The sequence below is a fragment of the Mesoplodon bidens genome, assembly GCF_964165515.1.
Source record: "Mesoplodon bidens genome assembly, chromosome: 1".
Classification (NCBI taxonomy): Eukaryota; Metazoa; Chordata; class Mammalia; order Artiodactyla; family Ziphiidae; genus Mesoplodon; species Mesoplodon bidens.
Window position 1 is genome coordinate 61660977 of NC_138176.1, and position 25857 is coordinate 61686833.

The 25857-nt window shown below is 35.2% G+C and overlaps 2 protein-coding genes across 12 annotated transcripts in view; both read left to right on the forward strand.

Moving 5' to 3' along the window:
• LCORL (ligand dependent nuclear receptor corepressor like) overlaps nucleotides 1-25857 on the forward strand; it is a 182431-nt gene that overhangs the window by 86308 nt on the left and 70266 nt on the right. The window lies entirely within an intron of this gene.
• Nucleotides 20606-21430, forward strand: LOC308624618 (GTP-binding nuclear protein Ran-like). The gene has a single exon (XM_081248035.1). The coding sequence runs from the start codon at nucleotides 20609-20611 to the stop codon at nucleotides 21248-21250; it is 642 nt and encodes a 213-aa protein (XP_081104161.1). The 5' UTR covers nucleotides 20606-20608; the 3' UTR covers nucleotides 21251-21430.

A 25857-nucleotide genomic window follows, 5' to 3' on the forward strand; every position in this document is an offset into this window, starting at 1 on the left:
AGGACATTAGTGGGAAAACGGTTAAATTCCAAATAAAATCTACAGTTTAGTTAATAGTATTGTACTGATGTTAATTTCTGGGTTTTGATAATTGGTTATATAGGAAGTTAACATTAAGAAAAAACTGGGAAAAGAAAATACAGGAAATCTTTGTACTGCGTTTGAAACTTTTCTGTAGTCTAAAATTACTTTAAAATTTAAAATATTTTTTAAAACATAATAAAAATAAATAAATTAGCCGTTACTAATCTTTGACAGATGGACTAACAGTGGCACCCTTACTTGGGCTTTATATCAGAAGTCCCTTGTCATATAAAGGAGACCTAGTGTTTTGGGAGAAGAGTGAGAGTTCGGTCCCTTGGACAAAGAGGGATTGATAATGGAGCCCTTATTCTTTGGTTTTTGCATTCTGAGTGTTGTGATATATTATAGTTTATATGGCCAGTTAAATGGATATACATATTCTACTATGTAGTTTTATCTGAATTAAGTCTGAAAAATAGATAATACAAATGAAATAGATAATAAAAATAGATACAACAGATAAAATAAAAATAGATAATAAAAATGAAAAATACACCTATTTTTAACGTGCAGCATTCTCAGTTTTGTTAGTTGATGAGTGAATATCCAACAGAATTTGAAGAACTCTGCTCTAAAGGCATACTTTAGAGACTGATTATTCCAAAGTCCAAAATTGATGAGCTGAACTTAGAAAGAACATTTAATTGCTAAAAAGCCTAACAGGGAAAGTTGTAGTCACAGGGGAGTTGGACTTTGGCTTTAACAAGGCTAGGAGATTCACAAATACCATGGTCAGATCATGGCTTTAAAGAGGCAATAAAACAGGAGAAGCAGGAAGGGTAAGGAGGGGCAAAAGGATTAAATAGCTGCATTAAGCTGTGGTAGACCGTGACTTTAGGTAAGGCCTCAGGTAGGCTTTAAGAAATGAAACTTGGAAGTATAACTGGGGTGCAGCTATCCCTTAGCTCCCCCCCCCAAAAAATACCCTAAAATGTTATAAAAGGCAGAGATCCTATGGTTATGTGTTCTCCATGTTCCTCTCATCTGGCAGATTCCTCATTTTACATGGGCAGTTGAGACAGTCAAATCTGTGGGATAAAAAGAAGCTTCAGGAAGTCCATGTCCACTCATTTGATCCTTGATTTTATATTTATCCTTTGCAGTGAGTGTTCAGTAGTGACATAGTAAACCAAAGTGAAAGCAGCATAAGCAGTGTCTAAGTCTGCATTCTTTTCTGCCTTTGAACCAACTAGCTCATAAGACTTGCAGAAAAAAAATCATTTTTCTCTAATAATTCCTTTCAGTGACTGTTCAGAAACCTTTTGTGTAAAGTGTGAGAGAGTAAAGGGATGTCTTCTCATTCTTGTTTTTCTATGTCCTGTAAAAAAAAAAGAAAAAGAAAACCGAAATCAAAAAAGGTTAACTTATTGCTCAGCTGTTAATGCTGCCCTTTATTCCCTTTGAAGTGTGAAGCATCATTTATGAAATTTATTGAGTTACCTTGTTGTGGTACCATAGTAGATCCCTGAGTAGGTAAATGAGTAAGATATAGTGCTTAGTCTCAAGGAGGACACTGGCATGTTAATAATAGGATACAGTAGAGATAGAATAGAGAGAGTAATTCATGTGCTCTTGATTCTCTTGTTGACTTAAACCTCGTGTACCCTACTCAGGAATGTTGAAATTGAAGACCAAATGAGCCTCAAGATACTCCTCTAAGAAATATACAATCTTTACATTTTATCCTTCCATACTAGATTGCTAACTCATAGAGAGCAGAAACTATGTATTTTCCCTTAGTGTCTCTTTTATTACCCTGAGCAAATATCATAGTTATTTTAGAGTCTTGGTAAATGATTTTTAATAACTTTAGTTATAACAATGAAGGGAGATCTTTAGTTAAAAGATAGCTCTGTGCCTCTGTAGCTATCCTGTTATTTTCTAGATAAAAAAAATTTAATGCTTGTTATTAGTAATTTATTAGCATTTTGTTTAGACACTCTTTCCATTTAAAATTAAAAGTAATAAAGTAAGAAAGCAACACTTGGGAGGAGCTTTTATGGCTCATATTCAGTAGGCAAGACAGAGCAATAATAGTATTAGCCTTACGAGTTGAATATTAAGCCCTCATTCCTCAGTTTACCTTTTTGCCTGTTACTGTAGCAAGACGATATTCTCCATGATCTTGATCCTGCTGTAGTCCTTATCAAACTTAACTCATTTAGAATAGAATTTTTACAGCCTTATTTGGGCTTTGCTATATTGTTAAAGTATTAGATTTTCTTTGGTAGGGAGTCTGGTTTTTAACACCTTTATTTTGTTTTCTGTTTGTTCTCAGGAATGCCCCAGCTTTGGCAGACCTAAAATCTTCTCTGGAGATGTTCGTATCTCTCTGAGTGCCACATTGGTTATAGTGGGTAGTATATCTACAAGTGGGTATGTTCTACAAACACTGTGGTACACTCAGCCATAATTCCCCTGTAATAATAGCCTCTGGACAGTAACTTCTAAGCTCTGTTGATGGTGACTTTGATAGGAATAAGGCATTGTCTAAACAACTACTTTGTTGGGTCAGAGATTGATAGTACTTAATAGCAAGTGCCATAGCTGCTGAGGAGGCAGAAAAAAAGATAGTTTGTCATGGGAGATGACTCAGCATTCCAAATAATTTCTAGTCAAATTTTCACTACAACACAGACTATTGTGTAGAGAGACATAAGCATTGAGATAATGTATCTAGCGTAACTTGCCTGACTGCGTCTCTCTAAGGGGAAAATGGTTTACCCCTCCTGTTCAGTATAATGAATTGTTTTGTATCTCTAGGGTAGCAGTTAGGCCAACTGAAGGACTTGTGCCATTATTATTCATCTGTTCTGACCCTGGCTTGCATGGCAGAGTATATCAGTAGATCATATAAGAAGTAGAGGCTGGATGAAGCAGGTTGGGAGTGGAATGTGTGAGACATAGAATGATCATAGTATTGGCAGTCTGTGGTTATGGTGGTTATCAAGTGATTCCTAATGGGGATAAATTTTTAAAAATTAGTTTAAATACAGTTGTGATTTCTTTTCTTTCTCTGAAAATATTCAGAAACCTCTGAATCTTTTCCACCTTACTTTGCTTAACATGCTGTTCTCTGGCCTTTGTATCTTGTTCTACTTGCCAATTGTAAGAAATGAAGCAGGGGATATAGTATTTTATCATTGCAGTTTAAAATTAACATATGCTGTTTTGCTGCTGTAATTTCCATGATACTGTTTTATCAAGTTTTTATGTCTCTTTAATTTTACTTTCTAGTTCAACTGTTCTTTTTTTTTTTTTTTTTTTTTTTTTTTGCTGTACGCGGGCCTCTGACTGTTGTGGCCTCTCCCGTTGCGGAGCACAGGCTCCGGACGCGCAGGTCCAGCGGCCATGGCTTACGGGCCCAGCCGCTCCGCGGCATATGGGATCTTCCCGGACCGGGGCATGAACCTGTGCCCCCTGCATCGGCAGGCGGACTCTCAACCACTGTGCCACCAGGGAAGCCCAGTTCAACTGTTCTTAACCGGGGATATTCCCCAAAAAGTTCATGGACAGGATTTCATGGGTTCATGAACTTGAATGGGGGAAAAAAATGATGTCTTTATTTTCACTAACCCCTAGCTGAAGTTTAAGATTTCCTTCAAATATAAATGCTGATAACTAACAAAAGTAGTATTAATAATACCTGTTCTAGCAATAAAAATCATAGATATTTTCATATCACATAATTATTGTTTATATTCTCACTACTTTGAAATTATGGTAGATATTAGACTTACTACTAGATCTTATATTTTAATGCATTAAGAAAAAGCAATCTATTACTATATCTCAACTTAAAATTTTTTTAAATTGTATTTCAGTATAGTTGGTTTCTTTTGTAATCCTACAAATTTGTGCATTTAAAACATGATTCTGAGAAGGAGACCACCATAGTCTTCACCACACTGCCAAAGGAATTCTTGCACAAAAAACGTTAAGAATCCTGTCTGCCTCCTTTACTATTTGATCTTCATGCTGTCCCCAGAATGTTATACCTTAAGGACTGTGTCCTTAGAGTTATATATACATTCATATGTATATTTATGTACATACATGTATTTCCTTGACTGTGCCCCCCCAAAAAAACCTCATCTACTCTCCTGGCTTCCACTCTTAACCTCTGTTTTGATGAGCCACAGTCTCCAAGTTCCATGCTGTTTTCTAGACATCTCCACATATATATTATGGAAGAATTTTAAGCTCAGTGAATCTAAACTTATTTCCCTTTTTAAGCCTGTTCATTTTCTTATGTTCCCCATTAATTAGTGCCATTGACACCTTCCCACTCACTCAGTATTAAAATATAAGAATCACTTTTGATTCTTTGTTCTTTCTTACAACCTCCTCTGAAAGCGATTATTAATAAGTCACTAGGGATTATTAATAAGGCTGCTATGAACATTCTTATGCCTTTTGGACATCTGTTTCATTTCTCTTGGGAAAATCCATAAGAGTAGAATTGCTGGGTCATAGCATCAATGTATATTTAAAATATATTAGAAACTGACAGATCATTCTCCCAAATTTATCATTTCACAGACTCATTAGAAATGCATGAGAGTTCTAGTTGCTCCAGATCCCTGTCAGTAACTACTGTTATCCATCTTTGTTACTAGCTATTCTGGTAGGTGTGAAATGGTATCTCATTTTGTTTTAAATTGTATTTTCCTCATAACTAATAATGTTGAGTGCTTTTTCAAGTTCTCATAGGCAGTTTGTAGATCTTTTTTAGAGATCTGTTCAATTCGTTTGCCCATTTTTAGTAGGGTTGTTTACTGTCTACTGTTGATTTATGTATTCTTTATAAATTCTGGATACAAGTCTTTTATAAGATGATTAGTAATGTTTTGTGTTTGTTGAATAGGGATTTAACCTTGTTGAAGTGCCTTTATACCTCCTAATTTGTTCAGCCTTGTGAGGTAGAAGACATAGTTTTGATATCCTCCATGTGGTAGCTAAATTAACTAGACACATAAGATGAAACTAAGCCAAGATGAAGAAAACTACAAATATTAAAAGGGGATCTCTGAAAACTTGAAAGAGGCTTGGCAACTTTACTTTTTTGAAGTGGGCTTTACAAACTGTTGTATATTTTAAATTTTTTGTCTAACAGGTTAAGTTTTAAACACATTTAAAACATGAAATAAAATTGTATTTACAAGATCATTATTAGATCTACAAAAGGTATTAATTTGTAATATCCAGGAAGTCCAGTAGAGGGATGGAAATTTGAAGTTGTAGGCCTTTTTTTTTTTTTTTAGTCATGCCACATGTAAGTATATAACCTCACTTGAAGATGATACTAAAATCATAAATATGTAGCAAATTTGAAAATGTGAGGCCCAGGTCAAATGACTCTCCTGGCTGCTTATATGCTAGGTAAAACTAGACAGAGCAGACTTTGTTCCACTTCTACATGGTTTAGTTCCTCTTTTTGAGAAAAATGTAACTAGTCTTATCAGTTGATAAATTGATAGTTAATATAATGACTTAGGAATTTTCTTTTTATATGGTTTAGCTGTACCTCTTAATTGTGGAGGCAGGAGAGTGTGCTGCCATTTGGCCTCTGGTGTGCTAAGTGTCATACTTGCTCATATCTTTCTCTAGAGAATGATGAGGAAAAGGAGAAGAAATCCAAGTCTGTAAGGTTTTCCATTTATTGCCTCAATCACAAGAGATTTTCAGTAAAGCAAGGATGAAATTATTAATGAAAATCAGGTGTTTTAAATTTGAGAGATTCAGTTAGCCCATGTTCTTCTTACATTCTTTTCTTACAAATGCTTTAAAAAGTTAGATATATTAATACTACTCTTTATATTGAGGAATTTTCTTCTCCTGGTAATATAGTTCAGTGATTGCAGAAGATAACATTTATTTATTTATTTATTTATTTATTTATTTATTTAAAAATATTTATTTATTTATTGGCTAGGTCTTAGTTGTGGCATGTGGGATCTTCGTTCCAACATGTGGGCTTCTTAGTTGTGGCATGCGAACTCTTAGTTGCAGCATGCAGGATCTATTTCCCAGACCAGGGATCGAACCTGGGCCCCCTGCATTGAGAGCGTGGAGTCTTACCCACTGGACCACCAGGGAAGTCCCAACATTTCTTTATTAATAGACCCCTATTTAAAAATATTTTTTCCAATTGTTTGTACAGTATGGATGCTAGAGCTTGTTTTGTTGAAATATATCTAGCAGTGGCGATGTATTATAGCATGCTAGAAACAGTTGCAATAGAGTGTTGGCAAAATTTGTCTGAAAACTTTAAAATGATTAGAATATTATCCCAGAACAATGTTAGTTTGGCACTGAGGAATAGGTGCAGGGAATGGAGACCTAGTGTAAAAGGAGGATGAATACCCTAAATTGTTCAGGGGGATTAAAAGGGCATACAGTATGTGTCATTTTATAAATTCTTAACCCTATATGTAAATTATGAGCTATTATAAAATTTATGTAATGGATTATGAAAGATTACAAAATAATGTAAAATTTTTGCTACCTTTTCTGTAAAATTATGAGGTTGGATTAGATTTTGTCTCACCTGGTAGATCCTGAAGTCCAGTAGTCCTCAAAGTTGGTAAAAAGTACAGAAGCTATTTTTGACATTTTAAAAAGCCAGAAAAAAGTCAAATATTTACTTTCAATAAGACTGTAAACCAAACAAAAAAAATTTTCTTTATATTTGGTTCAAATTGATATTACTTTTTCTTCATAAAATTTGCCAGACAAAACAACTTACCTCTTATGGCATGTCTTTTAATTAAAGTAAATAGGAAATTAAATTATGAAAGATTGGAAATCACTGTGCTATATATCGTCCAGTGTTTCCCAAGGTGTAAGTGACCATAGTTTACTCTTACAAATTAAGATTAATACATGTATTTATGGACAAATCAGAGATTCATCAGTGGCCATGTTTTTGTATTACCTAGTCATGCGTAGTAGACTTTCGGGGGATTAGCTTCCAAGATTCGTTTTCAATTACTGTGTTCCTAGACTTAATTCCACTCCATTTCTGTTGTTCTGCAACTACAGCTAAACTGTGTTCTAAAATGTGGATTAATTCGTTTTAGGGCACTGAATAGTATTTTTTATTGGAAACAAATGTTAAATAACAATTCTCTATTGTACAGAACTCTATAATGATAATTAAAGGTTAATATACTTGTTTTTATATTTCAGCCACATGCTGCCTTGTTGATCATTTCTTTTCGAGAATTGAATTCTAAATTTGGAAAAATAAGAATATGTTTTACTCTTCTCTCCAGATACCTCTTTGATTCCCTCCTTTCTTCTACCCCTTCTCTCCTATCTCCACCAAAGTGGCAGTATATGGTATTCGGTCTCCATTAATGGGTAAAATACATAATTCCTGAGCATCTGAATAAGATCACTTTAAAGTGATATAAATTAAGAAGATGGGGAAGAGATTATTTTTTATAAGTCAGGTCTACTTCATTTGTTCTCTGTAAAACTGCGTATTGAGTATGTTAGATTGAATCCCAGTGGGTGGACAGGCAATAGTTGCTTGGTGGGTAGTTAACATGTTTCATTGTCTGCATTTTAGAAAGGCATAATACTTTTTCTGTCCCAGCTTGAAGAGAAAATGAATTTTAAAATGCCTTGATGCCACATTTGGTGACTGCTTTTAGTCTGTGGAGAAAAACAATTTATTAATGAGGTGCTTGCTCACCAGTAGTCTAGAAGTGTCAAATGGATGTGCTATGTAGTTGTCAAAATGTGCATTGGAATTTGGTTTTTGAATGGCTTAATATAGCACCTTTTTTATTTACCCATAGCATAAGATTACTGTTGTTCCATAATTCATCAGATCTCCATTCCTAGATTTTCATGATTATTTACCTACTTACGGAATAATAAAATTTGCATCTAAATTTAGTTGTCTATAACGCATTTTTTCAAGAGCATCAATCATATTATTCATTAGTGAATAAATACAATCTCAACGTATGTATCAACATCAAAACTAAGCATTATGAATAGTACGGCTATAATTCCTTATTTTAAAGGGTCTCTGGTGCCACCTACTGAATAGTTTTTTTGCAGGAAGAAAAGTACGTGAAATCAAATGGATTTTTTACTTAATCCAATTTTTTGTTTTGTTTGGTAAATTAATAAACTTCATTTTTTTTTTTTTTTTTTTTTTTTTTTTTTTTTTTTTCTTTTTGCGGTATGCGGGCCTCTCACTGTTGTGGCCTCTCCCGTTGCGGAGCACAGGCTCCGGACGCGCAGGCCCAGCGGCCATGGCTCACGGGCCCAGCCGCTCCGCGGCATATGGGATCCTCCCAGACCGGGGCACGAACCCGTATCCCCTGCATCGGCAGGCGGACTCTCAACCACTGCGCCACCAGGGAGGCCCTAAACTTCATTTTTTAGAGCAGTTTTGGGTTTACAGAAAAGTTGAACAGAAAGTACAGAGTGTGTCCATATACTTTCCCCACTCAGTTTCTCCTATTATCAGCATCCTTCATTGCTGGTTGTACATTTGTTACAATTGATGAATCAGTGTTGATAAATTATTATTAAATAAGGCCCATAGTTTACATTAGGTTCACTTTTTGTATGCTGTACAGTTGTGTGGGTTTTAATAAATGTACAATTTCATGTGTCCACCATTACAGTGTTATACACAGTAGTTTCACTACTGTGAAAATCCTCTGTACTCCACTTATTCATCCTTCTACCCCATGCCCCAACTTGTGTCAAACACTGTCTCCATAGTTTTGCCTTTTCCAGAATGTCATATATAGTTGGAATCATACAGTATATAGCCTTTTTAGATTGGCTTCTTTCACTTAGTAATGTGCATTTAAAGTTCCTCTTTGTCTTTTCGTAGCTTGGTAGATAGCTCATTTCTTTTTATTACTGAATGATGTTCCATGCTGTGGATATACCACAGTTTTGTTTATCTATTAACCTGTTGAAGGACATTTTGTTTGCTTCCAATTTTTAGCAATTATAAATAAAGCTGCTATAAACATTCACTAGTTTATATGCAGACATAAGTTTTCAGCTCATTTGGGTAAATACCTAGGAGTGCAATTCCTGGATCCTGTGGTAAGACTTTAGCTTTGTTAAGAAACTGCCAAACTATCTTCCAGTGTGGCTATACCAATTTGCATTTCCATCTGGAATGAATGAGAATTCCTTTTGCTCCACATCCTCACCAGCATTTGCTGTTGTCAGTGTTTTGGAATTTAGACATTCTAATAGGTGTGTGGTGGTATCTTTTTATTGTTTTAATTTACAGTTCTTTAATTTACAGTTCTTTTTATATACTTATTTGCTATCTGCATATCTTCTTGGGTGAGATAATCTGTTCAGATCTTTTGCCCATTTTTTAATCCGTTTTTCATTTTCTCATTGTTGAGTTTATATATTTTGGACATAAAAGCCCTTTATCAGGTAAGTGTTTTATAAATATTTTCTTTCAGTCTGTGGCTTGTCTTTCCATTCTCTTAAGTTGAGTCTTTCACAGATTAAAAACTTTTAATTTTAAAAGTCTACTTTATCAAATTTTTTCATGCATCATGCTTTTGTTGTTTTATCTAAAAAGTCTTTGCCAAACCCAAAGACACCAAGAGTTTTTCCTATGTTGTCTTCTTGTGGTTTTATAGTTCTGTGTTTTACATTTAGGTGTGTGACCTATTTTGAGTTCATTTTTGTGAAAAATACAAGGTCTTTGTCTAGATTCTTTCTTTGCATGTGGTTGTTTGGTTGTTCCACCATCATTTCTTAGAGACAGACCTTTCTCCATTTGATTACTTTTGCTGCTTTATCAAAGATCAGTTGACTCTTGTTTGTGTGGGTCTATTTCTGGGCGCTCTATTCTGTTTCACTGATCTATTTGTCTGTTTGAGCTCATTATCATACTGTCTTGATTACTGTAGCTTTATAATAAGTCTTGAGGTTGGTAGTTCTCCAATTTGGCTCTTTTTTGCTATTGTGTTGGCTAATCTGTGTCCTTCGCCTTTCTATATAAACTTAAGAATCAGTTTGTTAATACCCACAAAGTATTGTGGGATTTTGATTAGGATTACATTGAATCTATAAAGTTGGGGAGAACTGACATCTTAACAATTTGAGTTTCTATCTGTGAGCATGGGATGTCTCTCCATTTATTCAGTTCTTTGATTTCTTTCATCTGTTTGTGGTTTTCCTTATATAGATCTTGTATATATTTTCTTAGCTTTATACCTAAGTACTTCATTAAAAGGGTGCTGATGTAAATTGCATTATGTTTCAAATTCCACTTGTTCATTGGTGGTGTATAGGAAGATAATTGACTTTTGTATATTCACCTTGTATCCTGCAACCTTGCTATTATTAGTTCCAGGATTTTTTGTTTTTTAATTTTTCCAAACAATGTTATATGTAATTTTTTTTTTTAGAGTACAGAATAATATGAACATTGTCAGTGCATTTTCAGAATAAAAGTAACTGGTTCAAAATCTGAAAAATTATCATCCTCTAATGAATATATGGACAACAGTTCTAAATGCTGTATTAATCTATTGAATCCAAAAGTATACTGAAAGAATAATAATCTAAATAATAATCCATGACCTAGTAACCTTATTATTGGCTTGATTCCTCAAATCAATAAGTTAAAATGAGAATAATCTTATGTTCACCCTCATAGACTTTTTTCTTTTATTTTTATTGAGGTGTAGTTGATTTATAATACTGTATTAGTTTCAGTTATACAACATAAAGATGCAAAATTTTTATAGATTATACTCCATTTCAACTTAAAACATATTGGCTATATTCCCTACATTGAACAATATATCATTGTAGCTTATTTATTTCATACATAGTAGTTTGTACCTCTTAATCCCTACCCTGCCCCACCCCCTTCCCTCTCCCCATTAATAATCACTAGTTTGTTCTCTATATCTGTGAGTCTGTTTCTGATTTGTTATATTCATTCATTTGTTTTATTTTTTAGATTCGACATATAAGTAATAACATACAGTATTTCTCTTTCTCTGTCTCATTTCGCTAAGCATAATACCTTCCAGGTCCATCCACATTGTTGGAAGTAGCAAAATTTCATTCTTCTTTTATGGCTGAGTGTATTCCATTATGTATATATACCACATCTTATTTATCCACTCATCTGTTGGTGGACACTTGGGCGACTTCCAAATCTTGGCTATTAAACAGCATTGTTGCTGCTATGAACAGCATTGTTGGAAGTTTTTTTTTATTACTGATCCAATTTCATTACTGGTCTGTTCATATTTTCTGTTTCTTCCTGGTTCGGTATAGGGAGATTGTACATTTCTATGAGTTTGTCCATTTCTTCTAGGTTGTCCATTTTACTGGCATATAGTTTTTCAAAGGAATCTGTTATGATCCTTTGTACTTCTGTGGTGTTGGTTGTTACTTCTCCTTTTTCAGCTCCAATTTTATTGATTTGGGCCTGCTCTCCTTTTTTCTTATGTGTCTGAGTAAAGGTTTATCAATTTTGTTTATTTTTTCAAAGAACCTGCTCTTATTTTCATTGATCTTTTCTATTGTTTTTTAAGTTTCTATTTCATTTATTTCTGCTCTCATCTTTATGATTTCTTGTCTTCTGTTTATAGGATTTGTTTGTTCTCCTTTTTCTGGTTCCTTTAGATGTGAGGTTAGATTGTTATTTGAGATTTTTTTTTCTTGGTTCCTGAGTTACACTTGTATCACTTACTTCCCTCTTAGAATTGCTTTTGCTGCATCCCATAGATTTTGGATCATTGTGTTTTCATTTTCATTTGTCTCTATGTATTTTTTGTTGTTCTTTGATTTCTTCAGTGATTCATTGGTTGTTTACTAGCACATTGTTTAGCTTCCACATGTTTGTGTTTCTTGCAGTTTTTTTCTTGTAGTTGATTTCTAGTGTCATAGCATTGTGGTTGGAAAAGATGTTTGATATGATTTCAGTTTTCTTATGTTTACCAAGGTTGGTTTTGTGGCCTAGCATGTGATCTATCCTGCAGAATGTGCCATGTGCACTTGAAAAGAGTATATATTGTTGCTTTTGGATGGGAAGTTCTATATATATATCTGTTAAGTTCACTTGATCTAATGTGTCATTTAAGGCCAGTTTCCTTGTTGATTCTCTGTCTGGATGATCTGTCCATTGATGTAAGTGGGGTGTTAAAGTCCCTACTGTTATTGTGTTACTGTCAATTTCTCCCTTTATGACTGTTAATATTTGCTTTATGTATTTAGTTGTTCCTCTGTTGGGTGCATATATGTTTATAATTGTTATATCTTCTTCTTGGATTGATCCATTGATTATTGTGTGATATCCTTCTTTGTCTCTTGCACAGTCTTTGTTTTAAAATCTATTTTGTCTGATAAAATTATTGCTGCTCCAGCTTTCTTTTGATTTCTGTTTTCATGGAATACCTTTTTCCATCCTCGCACTTTCAGTCAGTGTGTGTCAAGTAATTATTGATAAGTATGTATTTATTGCCATTTTGTTAGCTGTTTTGGGGTTGGTTTTATAGTTCTTTTTTGTTCCTTTTTTTCTCTTCTTTGTGATGTGATGACTGTCTTTAGTGTTATGTTTGGATTCCTTTCTCTTTTTCGTCTGTGTATCTATTTTGATTTGTGATTACCATGAGGTAGGGGTGTGTGTGTGTGTGTGTGTGTGTGTGTGTATTATTTAAGTTGCTGATCTCTTAATTTCAAACTCATTTTTAATACCCCAGTATTTTTACTCCCCTCCCCCCATGGTTAGTTGTTGAATCATATTTTACATCTTTCTGTTCGTGTACCCTTAATTACTAATTAGGGGTATAGATGATTTTTGTCTTTTAACCTTCCTACTAGCTTTGTACATGGTTGATTTACTACTTTTACTGTATATTTGCGTTTACTAGTGAGATTTTCCTTTCATAATTTTCATGTTTCCAGCTGTGGCCTCTTTTTCACTTAGAGAAGTGCCTTTAACATTTCTTATAAAGCTGATTTGGTGAAGCTGAACTCTTAGCTTTTGTTTGTCTCTAAAACTTTTAATCTCTCCATCAAATATGAATGAAAGCCTTGCTGTGTAGAGTATTCTTGGTTGTAGGTTTTTCCCTTTCATTACTCTAAATATATCATGCCACTCCCTTCTGGCCTGTAGAGTTTCTGCTGAAAAGTCAGCTGGTAGCTGAATGAATGTTCCCTTATATAATTTGTTGCTTTTCCCTTGCTGCTTTTAATATTCTCTCTTTATTTTTAATTTTTGCCATTATAATTACAATGTGTCTTGGTGTGGTCCTCTTTGGGTTGATCCTGTATGGGACTCTCTGTGCTTCCTGGACCTTTCCCATATTAATGAATTTTTTAGTTATTATGTCTTCTGCCCCTTTTTCTCTCTCATCTGGGACCCCTCTAGTGGGACTGTACGTACACTTGATGTTGTGCCAGGGGTCTTTTAAACTGCCCTCATTTCTTTTCTTTCTTCGGTTCAGCTTCAGTGATTTCCACTGCTTTTGTCTTCCAGCTCACTAATCTGTTCCTTTGTATCATTAATGTACTGTTGTTTTCTTCTAGTAGTGTAATTTTCATTTCAGTTAAATTGTATTTTTCACCTCTGTTTGGTTCTTCTTTATATCTTGTAACTCTTTGTCAAACTTCTCACTGTATTCATATCCAGGAATTTTTTTGTTGATTCTTTCATATAGACAATCATGTTATCTGTGAACAGTTTTATTTCTTTATTCCCCGAATGTATACGTCTTGTTGTTTTTTCTTGTTACCTAGAGCTTTTTATTATGTTACCTAGAGCTTCCATTATGGTGCTGAATAGGTGTGATAAGAGGGGGCATCCTTACCTTGTTCCTGATCTTAGGGGGAAAGATATCTAGTTTTTCACCATTAAGTATGATGTTAGTTGTAGGTTTTTGTAGATGTTATTTATCAAGTTGAAGAAGTTCTCTGTTCCTGGTTTGCTGAGTTTTTATTATGAATGAGTGTTAGGTTTTGTCAGATGCTTTTTCTGCATCAGTTGAGGTGATCATATGATTTTTCTTCTTAGCCTGTTGATGTAGTCGATTACATTAATTGGTTTTCAAATGTTGAATCTGCTTTGTATACCTGAAATAAATTCCACTTGGTCATTGTGTATAATTCCATTTGTACATTGTTGGATTCGATTTGCTAGTATTTAGCAAGATTTTTAAATTTATTTTCATGAGAGATATTGCTCTGTAGCTTTATCTTTCTTTTGTATTACTATAATGCTGACCTTAGAATGAATTGGTAAGTACTCCCACCTCTTCTATTCTCTGGAAGAGATGGTAGGGTATTGGTGTAATTTCTTCCCTAATACTTGATAGAATTCACCAGTGAAACCATCTGGGTTGGTGCTTTCTGCTTTGAAAGGTGATTATTCATTCATTTTTAACAGATATAAGCTTACCCATGTTATGTATTTCTTTGTGTGTGTTTTGCCAGATTGTGTCTTTCAAATAATTGGTCTGTTTCGTGTAAGTTATCATATTTGTGGGTATGAAGTTGTTCATAATGTTTATTTATCATCCTTTTAATACTCATGAGATCAATTGTGATGGCTTTTTTTTTCATTTCTGTTTTTGTAACTTGTCTTGCCACTCTTTCTTGGCATCCTGGTTAGAGGTTATCAATTTTAACGACGTTTTCAAAGAAACAGGTGATCTTAGTTTTTAAGAAGGCATAGACTATATATACTGGATTCTTTATTCTGAAAGTTCTCTAATATCATCTGCTTTTTAGTTTTCTTAAGGAAGGAAAGATTCTGAAAGCATATCATAGATTTTTTCCCCTTAATCTGATTTTTACTTTATGGTTCCCATAGGCTTTTCAGATCTTACTTAATGTTGAAACATAGAGGCATATCAAAAAGATAGCAAAGAGTGCTTTTTGTCAGGATGAGTAACTCGGCCCCAAGGAGAGTTTTACTGTGGGGATTTAACTAACTCTACCCTTTACTATGAGAACTCAACACTAAATCTCCAGGAATTGTCATGAGATATGACAACATTGAAAAATAATTTGCTCTTTTGCTTATTATTCTACATTTAGACTTAAAATTTTTCCGCAGGGTTAGAGCTGCTCAGAATGTTCCCCTAGGAAGTTTACATGCCTCACTACATCATTAAGCTTCAAAGGTTATTAAAGGTAGATAACATAAATCACCTTAGTATATTTAAACTATCTAAAGAGATAATTCTGTATGTTTACGTGAATTATATCTTTTAAATGTAAGGCATATGAATAACTTGTTTTTTAAATGAATTGTTAAAGAAGTATTTATTTTTGAAATGACAAGGAACTTTATAACCAAGGAAGATTTGGTTTCTTGATTCTGGAAATATAGATGATTAGAAATATGAAACTCTCATTAAAGAAACAATGAAAAATCCTAGATTAAAAATCAAAACTTAAAATAGAGAGCAAGAATATATACCTGTATCCAAAAGGAGAAAATCTCCCCTGGTAATTTTTAGCCATTGACTAATTGCCACAGGGTTTAAGAATCTGAATTCAAACTAATTCAAAAATCTAGAATTTAATTTAAAATCATCTTGCATTGGAAGCAACCCAGTTGTCCATGGACAGAAGAATGGATAAGCAAAATGTAGTGTATATATACAATGGAATAATAGTCACCCTTAAAAGGGGGAAAATTCTGACATATACTTCAACATGGTGGAACCTTGAGGAGGATATTACACTAAGTGAAATAAACCAGTCACAAAATGACAAATACTGTGTGATTCCACTTATATATGAGGTAGTTGGAGTAGTCAAAATCATAGAGACAGAAAGTAGAATTGCGGTTGCTGTGAGTGGAGGGGGATGAGAGATTATTGTTTAACGGGTATAGTTTCAGTTTTATAAGATGAAAAATTATGGAGATGGATTGTGGTGAAGGTTGTACAACATTATAAATGTATATAATACCACTGAACTAAACTATACACTTAAAATGGTTAAGATGGTAAATTTTATGTTATGTGTATTTTACCACAATAAAAAAATTTTTTAATCATCTTTGTTTTCAAAATAGTCCCAAATATAGTTCTTTAAAAAATGAATTCATTCCCCCCAAAATAAAATAAATCATAAAACACATAAGCAAACAGTTTACAATTGTTGGCAGAAATAATAAAGAATCAGAACCAACCTTCAAAGACTGGATTTTGTAATTAAAAGATAAGAATATAAAAAGGGTATGTCTTAATCTATTTAAAGAAATATGAAGTTTAAAATTAAAAGCATGAGTAAAAGCTAGAGACTATCATAAACTACCCAACATGTATAAAAAATAAAATAAAAAAATCCATTGCAGAGCTCCGGATGCGCAGACTCAGCGGCCATGGCTCAGGGGCCCAGCCGCTCCGCGGCATGTGGGATCTTCCCGGACTGGGGCACGAACCCGTGTCCCCTGCATTGGCAGGCGGACTCTCAGCCACTGCGCCACCAGGGGAGCCCTAATCAGAATTTAAGGTGGGGATTATAAATAGAATTTAAGAGAGGCAATATTTAAAGAGATACTACCGGAGAATTTTCTAGAATTTATGAAAGACATGAATCATATTCAGGGATCCTAGTGTTACCTAACAGGATGAATGAAAATAAATTCACATCAGACTTAGTTGAAGACTGCAGAGCAAGAGAAAATGTTGATAACAGCCAGAAGTACAGGACTGATTACTTACAGTTGAATAACAGACTGACAGCTGCTTTCTAAGCAGAAATGGACTCCTACAAAAGAAACTGACTATCAGCTTAGGATCTGGTAAAAGCTCTTTCAAGAAACAAATTTGTTTGCAGGTTAAAAAAATGGAAAACGGGGGCTTCCCTGGTGGCGCAGTGGTTGAGAGTCCACCTGCCAATGCATGGGACATGGGTTTGTGCCCAGTCCGGGAAGATCCCACATGCCACGGAGCGGCTAGGCCTGTGAGCCATGGCCGCTGAGCCTGCACATCCGGAGCCTGTGCTCTGCAACGGGAGAGTCCACAACAGTGAGAGGCCTGCATACCACAAAAAAACCCAAAAAAACGGAAAACAGAAACTTTACCTCCAATAGACTTAAAACAAAACCAAAACCAAAAAACCCTTTGAGGGTTATACTTGAGGAAAAACTAAAACAATCTTGAAAAGAAAGTCTGAAATGTAAGGAGGAATGAAAGTACGAATTGGTAAACATTGAAGTAAATCTAAAGAAAAACTGATTGCATAAGATAATAAAAATAATAGCTACTTGTGGGATTAATAAATCCCGTTAATACCTGAAAACAAGAGAATGTAAATCTAGAGTGGTATGAGTGGAATTAAAGCACTGTACAGCCCTTTTTAATAGAGCAAGTATATTTATTAACTTCAGACTTTCCTTGACAAGGAAAAATAATGCATCTGAAATTTTGGGGGCTAAGTAATGAAAGAATAGCTCTAGAGATACTAGTTTCAAACCAGTAGAAGAGGGAAAATACATGGAAAATTTTTTTCAAAAGAAAAATTAGGACCTATAAAAGCAAAAAATAGGAATAAATAGAAATACTAGGGCTTCCCTGGTGGTGCAGTGGTTGGGAGTCTGCCTGCCGATGAAGGGGACACGGGTTCGTGCCCCGGTCTGGGAGGATCCCGCATGCCACAGAGCGGCTGGGCCCGTGGGTCGTGGCCGCTGGGCCTGCACATCTGGAGCCTCTGCTCCACGGCGGGAGAGGCCACAGTAGTGAGGCCCGCGTACCGAAAAAAAAAAAAAAAAAAAAGGAATAAATAGAAATACTAGTTATTTAAATAGATGTAGTACGAGTTCTCCAATTAAGACATCGATTATTAGATAGATTAAAAATTCAAATCCACCTATATGTTCTTTATAAAAGAATACACAGTAGTAAAAGCCTGACCAAATATGCATAACAATGTATAACATCAAACATAATGACTTATAAAGACAGAGAGAAGTATTAAAAATTAATTGGATTTTTATATTATGATAAAAGGTACTGTTTCACCAGAAAACCATGACAATTGTGAATATGTGTGTCAGAATAACACAGCCTGAAAATATGATGCAAAAATTATCAAAAGTACAAGGAGAACATCATAGGGAGTTTAAGATCTTGTTAAGTCCAACAGACCTAGTGTTAATGAGAAGAAAGAAGATTTGAACAACATAGTTAATAAGTTTGAGGTAATGGACATACATAGAGCCCCAAACCTAATCATTGCAAATTTCGAAACCTTGTAAACATTTTTTCAAGTATACTCAAAGTTTTATAAAAACTGACTGCATTTTGTGCCATTAAAAAGTTATCTTAAACTTTTTTTTCCCTTTGCGTTACTCGGGCCTCTCACTGCTGTGGCCTCTCCCGTTGTGGAGCACAGGATCCGGACGTGCAGGCTCAGCGGCCATGGCTCACAGGCCCAGCTGCTCCGTGGCACGTGGGATCCTCCCGGACTGGGGCACAAACCCACGTCCCCTGCATCGGCAGGCGGACCCCCAACCACTGCGCCACCAGGGAAGCCCAAGAAGTTATCAACAAGTAAAAACTGATATCACACAGACCATATTTCTTGATACAGTTCAGTTAAGATGGCAATCAGTAACAAAAAAGATAACTTTAATGGAATAAGTTTATGCATATGGAAATATTATGATATTTTTAAGTAATTTATGGGATAAAGAAGGAATCCTAATGGCTATCAGAATATATTTGGCACTAAATAATATTAAAAATACATTTTAAAGCTCTTATATAAGCCTTATAGGATTTGGTAGGAGGAGATTTATAGCCTTAAATTTTTATATTAAGAAAAAGATTTGAAATTTAATAAGTCAGCGGAGCATCTAAGTGAAGGAGTTTTTTTTTTTTTAAGTAACCCTAAGGGACTTCCCTGGTGGTGCAGTGGTTAAGAATCCACCTGCCAGTGCAGGGGACGCGGGTTCGTGCCCTGGTCTGGGAAGATCCCACATTCTGCGGAGTAACTAAGCCCGTGTGCCACAACTACTGAGCCTGCGCTCTAGAGCCCACGAACCACAACTACTGAGCCCGTGTGCTGCAACTACTGAAGCCCACGCACCTAGAGCCCGTGCTCCACAACAAGAGAAGCCACCACAATAAGAAGCCTGTACACCGCATCAAAGAGTAACAACTCCTGCTCACCGCAACTAGAGAAAGCCCACGCGCAGCAATGAAGACCCAACGCAGCCAAAAATAAATAAAATAAAAAATAAAATAAAGTGACCCTAAATAATTAGGAGAAAGGCAGACACAGAAGATATCAACAAAACTTGTGAAATAATAGGCAAAGATAAAATAGAAAAGATAAAGTTAAAAAGTCAATTTTTTAAAAAAGGCTATTAAAGTGAAAATGTCAAAATTCGCTGGTATCTGAAATTTTACATCCTAAAATTCTAGGAATTTAATGCTTCAAGTATTTTGCTCATTTTTAAAGTTTTTGGTCTAGGGAGATTTCCCAAATTATTGTCTTTGATTTTTTTCTCCTGATAGGGATTGTTAGAAAATAGTTGCCTTATATAAAAATTATGTAATTAGGCTACTGCTTTTTGAGGAATATGTGATAAGCACTGGGTAAGCACTCTCTATACATTAGTTCATTTAATCCTTGAAGCAACTCCTTTAGACACTATTAGTAAAACTGCTTTACAGATAAATTATGGCTTATAAAGTAACTTACACAACATTATACAGCTTGTAATCAGCAGAGCTGAAATTTGATTCCAGGTGTATCTGACTACAATGATGTATTTCCAACCATTCTTCTATATTGCCTTCCAGTGTACTATTTATTATGGGTTAAAAATATACTAAGTTTGGTGGTTCTCCAAGTGTTGTACATGGAACTCTTGGGTCTCTAAGACTCATTGAAGGAATCTGCGAGGTCAAAACTTTATAAAATATGATTCTAAGATGTTACTTGCCACTTTTGCTGTGTTGACCTTAAAACTGATGGTGCAAGAGCAATGTTGATTAAAATTACTGGTACCCTAGCATGAGTCAAACCAGTGGCACTAAACTATACCTAGTAGTCCTTGTGTTCTTCAGCACCAAACACATTGTAGTAAAAAAAAGGGCTGTTACACTTAAGAATGCCCTTGATGAAGGAATAAAATCGTTTTAATTTATGAAAATTTAACCCTTGGGTTAGACATTTTAAAAAATAGTCTGTACAATTAAATGTGAAATACTCAAAATATTTCTCTTGCATACCAAATTACATTGGTTGTCTTGAGGACAAAAAACTTTGTTAAGGGCCTTAACTCATAAATAATATTTATTAATATCTGTGTCAAATAATATAGCAGTGAACTTCATAAAGCAGAAACTTGAGAGAATTCAGAGTAAAGGACAAACACCTCAGGAGTATTAACATGTTACTTTCAGTCCTAGATCGGTAAAGTGCATCTAAAATAAGTAAGGAGGAGGCCAAGGTGGGGGCCGCGGGGCCGGGGATCAGGACGTCCCGGCGGTGGCAGTGGAAGGCAGCCGGGAGGAGTAACATAACAATGACTGCCCAAGGAGAACCCCAAGTTCAGTTCAAACTTGTATTGGTTGGTGATGGTGGTACTGGTAAAACTACATTTGTGAAACGTCATCCGACTGGTGAATTTGAGAAGAAGTATGTAGCTACCTTGGGTGTTGAGGTCCATCCCCTTGTGTTCCATACCAGCAGAGGACCTATTCAGTTCAATGTATGGGATACAGCTGGTCAGGAGAAATTTGGTGGACTGAGAGATGGCTATTATATCCAAGCTCAGTGTGCCATTATAATGTTTGATGTAACATCGAGAGTTACTTACAAGAACGTGCATAGAGGTCTGGTACGAGTGTGTGAGAACATCCCCATCGTGTTGTGTGGCAACAAAGTGGGTATTAAGAACAGAAGGGTTAAGGCAAAGTCAATTGTCTTACACCGAAAGAAGAATCTTCAGTACTATGACATTTCTGCCAAAAGTAACTACAGCTTTGCAAAGCCCTTCCTCTGGCTTGCTAGAAAACTGATCGGAGACTCTAACTTGGAGTTCATCGCCATGCCTGCTCTCGCCCTGCCAGAGGTGGTCATGGACCCAGCGTTGGCAGCGCAGTATGAGCACGATCTAGAGGCTACTCAGACAACTGCCCTCCCGGATGAAGATGATGACCTGTGAGAAAGTGAAGCTGGAGCCCAGCGTCAGAAGTCTAGTTTTATAGGCAACTGTCCTGTGATGTCAGTGGTGCAGCATGTTTGCCACTTTATTACATAGCTAAGCAGAACATGTGCTTAATCTTTGGGATGCTGAAGGAGATGAATGAGCTTCGGAGTGAATGTGGCAGTTAAAAAAGAAAAACCTTCATTTTTTTTGGACCTGCATATTTAGGTGTTTTGGAACACAATTGTTTCCTCCTTGAGTTTCAAATATAAGACTGCTACAGTCACATCACAGTATTCAGTGGTGGAATCTTGTTTGTTACGGTCATTCCCATTTCTTTTCAGTTAGAATCAGAATAAAGTTGTATTTCAAATAAAATAAATAAATAAAATAAGTAAGGATATATAGTAGAAACCCTAAAATAATAGTAAGGGGTAGTTCATGGGTATAACTCTATCCTCAGGTAATATAAACTATTCTTTTTTCTCAAGTGTACATAGAACATTCACAAAAATTTTATATACAAAGTCAAAAAGAAATCCTGAGAAGTTCATAAAGTAGAAACAATACCAACAAAAAGCTTTTTTAAAATCATAATGCCATAAAGATAGAAATGAGTAACAATAGCAAAAAATTAAGTCCTATGCACCTACAATGTAAACATTCTTTTAAACAACTTTAGTGTGAAAGGGAAGAAAAAAAGTATAGGATCTCTTTAAAATATACTAATAATGAAAAAATACATGTAAGAATCTAGGGGATATAATTAAAACAGTGATTAGGAAAAGATTTGGCCTTTAATATTTTTATCAGTAAAAACTACAGAATGAGAATAAGTTAAATTCCCATCAAAAAAAGCTAGGGAAAAAAATCACAAAATAGGAATTCCCTGGCAGTCCAGTGATTAGGACTCTGCTTCCACTGCAGGGAGCCACGGGTTCAATCCCTGGTCAGGGAACTAAGATCCCACAAGCCACAAGGCACTTCTGAAAAAAAAAAAAAAAACTCAAAGTAAATCAGAATAATGAACAAGGAAGGAAATAATAAAGATAAAAGCAAAAATTATTAAGGTGGAAGACAGAAAAACATTAAGACTAAAAAATAAATAGAAAAAGAAGTTTTTTCTTTGGAAAAGGCCATGAAATAGATAAAGTACTAGTTAACCAATTGGCCAGGGAACAGGGGAGAGGTTAGCACAGAGGGAGAAAGCAGAGATGTAGAAGACATGATAAGGGGGAAATAATCATTGAAGCAGAAAATTTAAAAAGTCATAGATTCTGTTTTTTACAACTTAGGTGAAATGGATAAAATTAATAGGAAAATCCAGTTTACCAAAATTGTCTCCAAAGAGCTAGAAGACTTAAACAAGTTATTCGTTTTTATGTGTTTTTTTTTAAGCAATAGAAAAATGTATCAAGAAACCAACAAAAACACCAAGCTGGGAGGTTTAAAAGTTATATTTTACCAAAATTTCTAAGATCAGCTAATCTCTATGTTTCCTAAAATCTTTCAGAACATAAAAAGTAAGTTCCCAAATTATTTTTTAAATGACTATGATGTTGATCTAGATAAAAATCTCATATAGTTCACACACATACACACACGACTACAGAATAATCTCATTTATATCAATACAAAAATATCAAAATTCTACAGTGTTGTAGTAAAATAATACATCATTGATCAAGTGTTCCATTGATCAATGGTTCTGTCTTAGGAAATCCATTAACATAAATCACCTGTTACTCTAAGGAAGAACAAAAAGTGTACTTCATCTCTACTGATGTTCGAAAGGTCTTTGGAAAAATTCAGCATGTTCCTGCTAAATATATTTGGTAAAAAAAAGGAATTTATGCATGTATCTTCAACCTGATAAAACACATATACTCCTGTTTTTAAAATACAGCTTAAAATGTGGAAACTACTGACAGCATTCCTACTAAAACTGGAACAAGATAGGATTGTCGTGTGTCTCCACTATTCAGCATCTTGTTGGAGGTTTGGGTTTGTGCAATTAGATAAGAGAAAACTGTTTTAGACTCATAAGAATTGGAAGAAGAAATACAACTAGTTCTGTTTGCAAATGATATTAGAACACCAAGAACATTGATAATAAAACTAACTCAAACAGTAAAGGAATTTAGCACAGGGATTTCCCTGGTGGCGCAGTGGTTAAGAATCTGCCTGCCAATGCAGGGGACATGGGTTTGATCCCTCGTCCAGGAAGATCCCACATGCCGTGGAGCAACTAAGCCCGTGCACCACAAATACTGAGCCTGCACTCTAGAGCCCGTGAGCCACAACTACTGAAGCCCGCACGCCTAGAGCCTGTGCTCCGCAACAGGAGAAGCCACTGCAATGAGAAGCCCGCGCACTGCGAAGAAGACCCAATGCAGCTAAAAATAAATAAATTTATATTAAAAAAAAAAAAAGAACCCGTGTGCCAGTGCAGGTGACACGGGTTCAATCCTTGGTCCGGGAAGATCCCACATGCCGCAGAACAACTAAGGCCATGCACCAGAACTAATGAGTCTGCATTCTAGAGCTCTTGAGCCACAACTACTGAAGCCCACATGCCCCAGAGCCCGTGTGCTGCAACTACTGAGCCCATGTGCCACAACTACTGAAGCCCCTGCACTTTAGGGCCTACATGTCGCAAATACTGAGCCCACGTGCCGCAACTACTGAAGCCCGTGCACTTCAGGGCCTGCATATTGCAACTACTGAGCCCGCGTGCTGCAACTACTGAGCCCACGTGCTGCAACTACTGAAGCCCATGCACCTAGAGCCACTGCTCTGCAACAAGAGAAGCCACTGTAATGAGAAGTCTGCACACCACAATGAATAGTAGCCCCCACTCCCCGCAACTAGAGAAAGCCCGCACACAGCAATAAAGACCCAATGCCGCAAAAAAAAAAAAAAAAAAATCAGTACAATGTCAAAATTTAAAGCAATAGTGTCTTTCATGTACACATAGTCAGATGATATAATTCTATTTACAGTAGTTAAAAAAAGACAAATACTTCGGAATAAACAAACAAGCAATTTTGGTTTCCCTAAATAAATATATAAATGTAATGATTCCTTTAGGAAATCTCATCCACCCCTTTGGAGCTACCATATGGAAATACAGATATGCAAGAATAGGTTTTTAAAAAGATCTAGTACTGGCTCTTCCAGTTATTAAAACCTCTCTAATTAAAATGGCAGTACTGTTACCTGAATGGGCAAACAAACTCATTGAGAAATAGACCCACACACCCAGGGAAATAGATACATGATGTAGGTGGCGTTTCAAATCACAGGGAAAATGATGGACTGATTTTAGGATAATAACTGATTTTAGGATAATTGGAAAACTAATCAGAAAAAGGTAAAATTAGATCCATATCTCATATACACTGGAATAAATTTCAAATTGGGTAAGAGATTTCAATATAACACAAAATAATGTAACCATGTACATACTAGGAGATAATATGAGTGAATTCTGTTGTAACCTGGAATAGGGGGCAAAGGCTTTCTGTATGACTTAAAGTCCAGATGCAATAAAATAGAATATTGACTACATTTAAAGGGTTTATTTATATTAAATAGAAATTTGTCTAGCAAGAAAATCCCATAGTCAAAGTTAAAAGACAAAGGCAAACTGGGAAAACATACTTGCATTGTATATTACAATAGTTAATCTCCTAGTATATAAGGAATTAATTAATTAATTAATAAGGGAAAAAATAGGACCAACCACTTAATAGAAAAATGAACAAAAGGTGTTAGCAGAGTGTTACACACAGAAAAATAAGATATTTAAATGACCCTTAAATTTATACTAAAGCTACAAATTAAAACAATACTGAGTTACCATTTCTCTTCTATTAGATTAGCAAAAATTCAAAAGCCTGACAGCACTCAGTTAGGGTACCTATGAGGTAGCAGTCACTTTTATTAATTGCAGTGGTAAGTACAAAATGTACAGTCCTGACAAAGAAGTATTAAGCAATATCTATTAAAACTACATATGTATTTACCCTTTGATTCAATAATCCCACATTTTAGAATTTACCTGTTGGTACTTGTTTAACAACATGAGAATAGAAATGCACAAAATTATTTATTGCAGCATTATTTATAATAGCAAAATGTTTGAAATCACATGCCCACCCATAGGAGACAGGTTGACCACGTGGTAGAAACAATGGCTTACCATGGAGCTGTAGAATAGAATAAAGTGACCTAAATGTCCATCAACAGATGAATGGATAAAGAAGATATTGCATATATGTACAATGGAATACAAAACCATAAAAAAGAATGAAATTTGCAACAACATGGATGGACTTGGAGGGTATAATGCTTATGAAATAAGTTAGAGAAAAACAAATACTGTATGATATCTTCTAAATGTGAAATCTAAAAAAGTAAACTAGTGAATATAACAAAAAACAGACTCACAGATATAGAGAACAAACTAGTGGTTATCAGTGTGGAGAGGGAAGGGGGGAGGAGCAAGATAGGGGTTGGGGATTAAGAGGTACAAACTATTGTGTATAAAATAAATAAGCTGCAAGGATGTATTGTACAATACAAGGAATATAGCCAGTATTTTATAGTAACGATAAATGGAA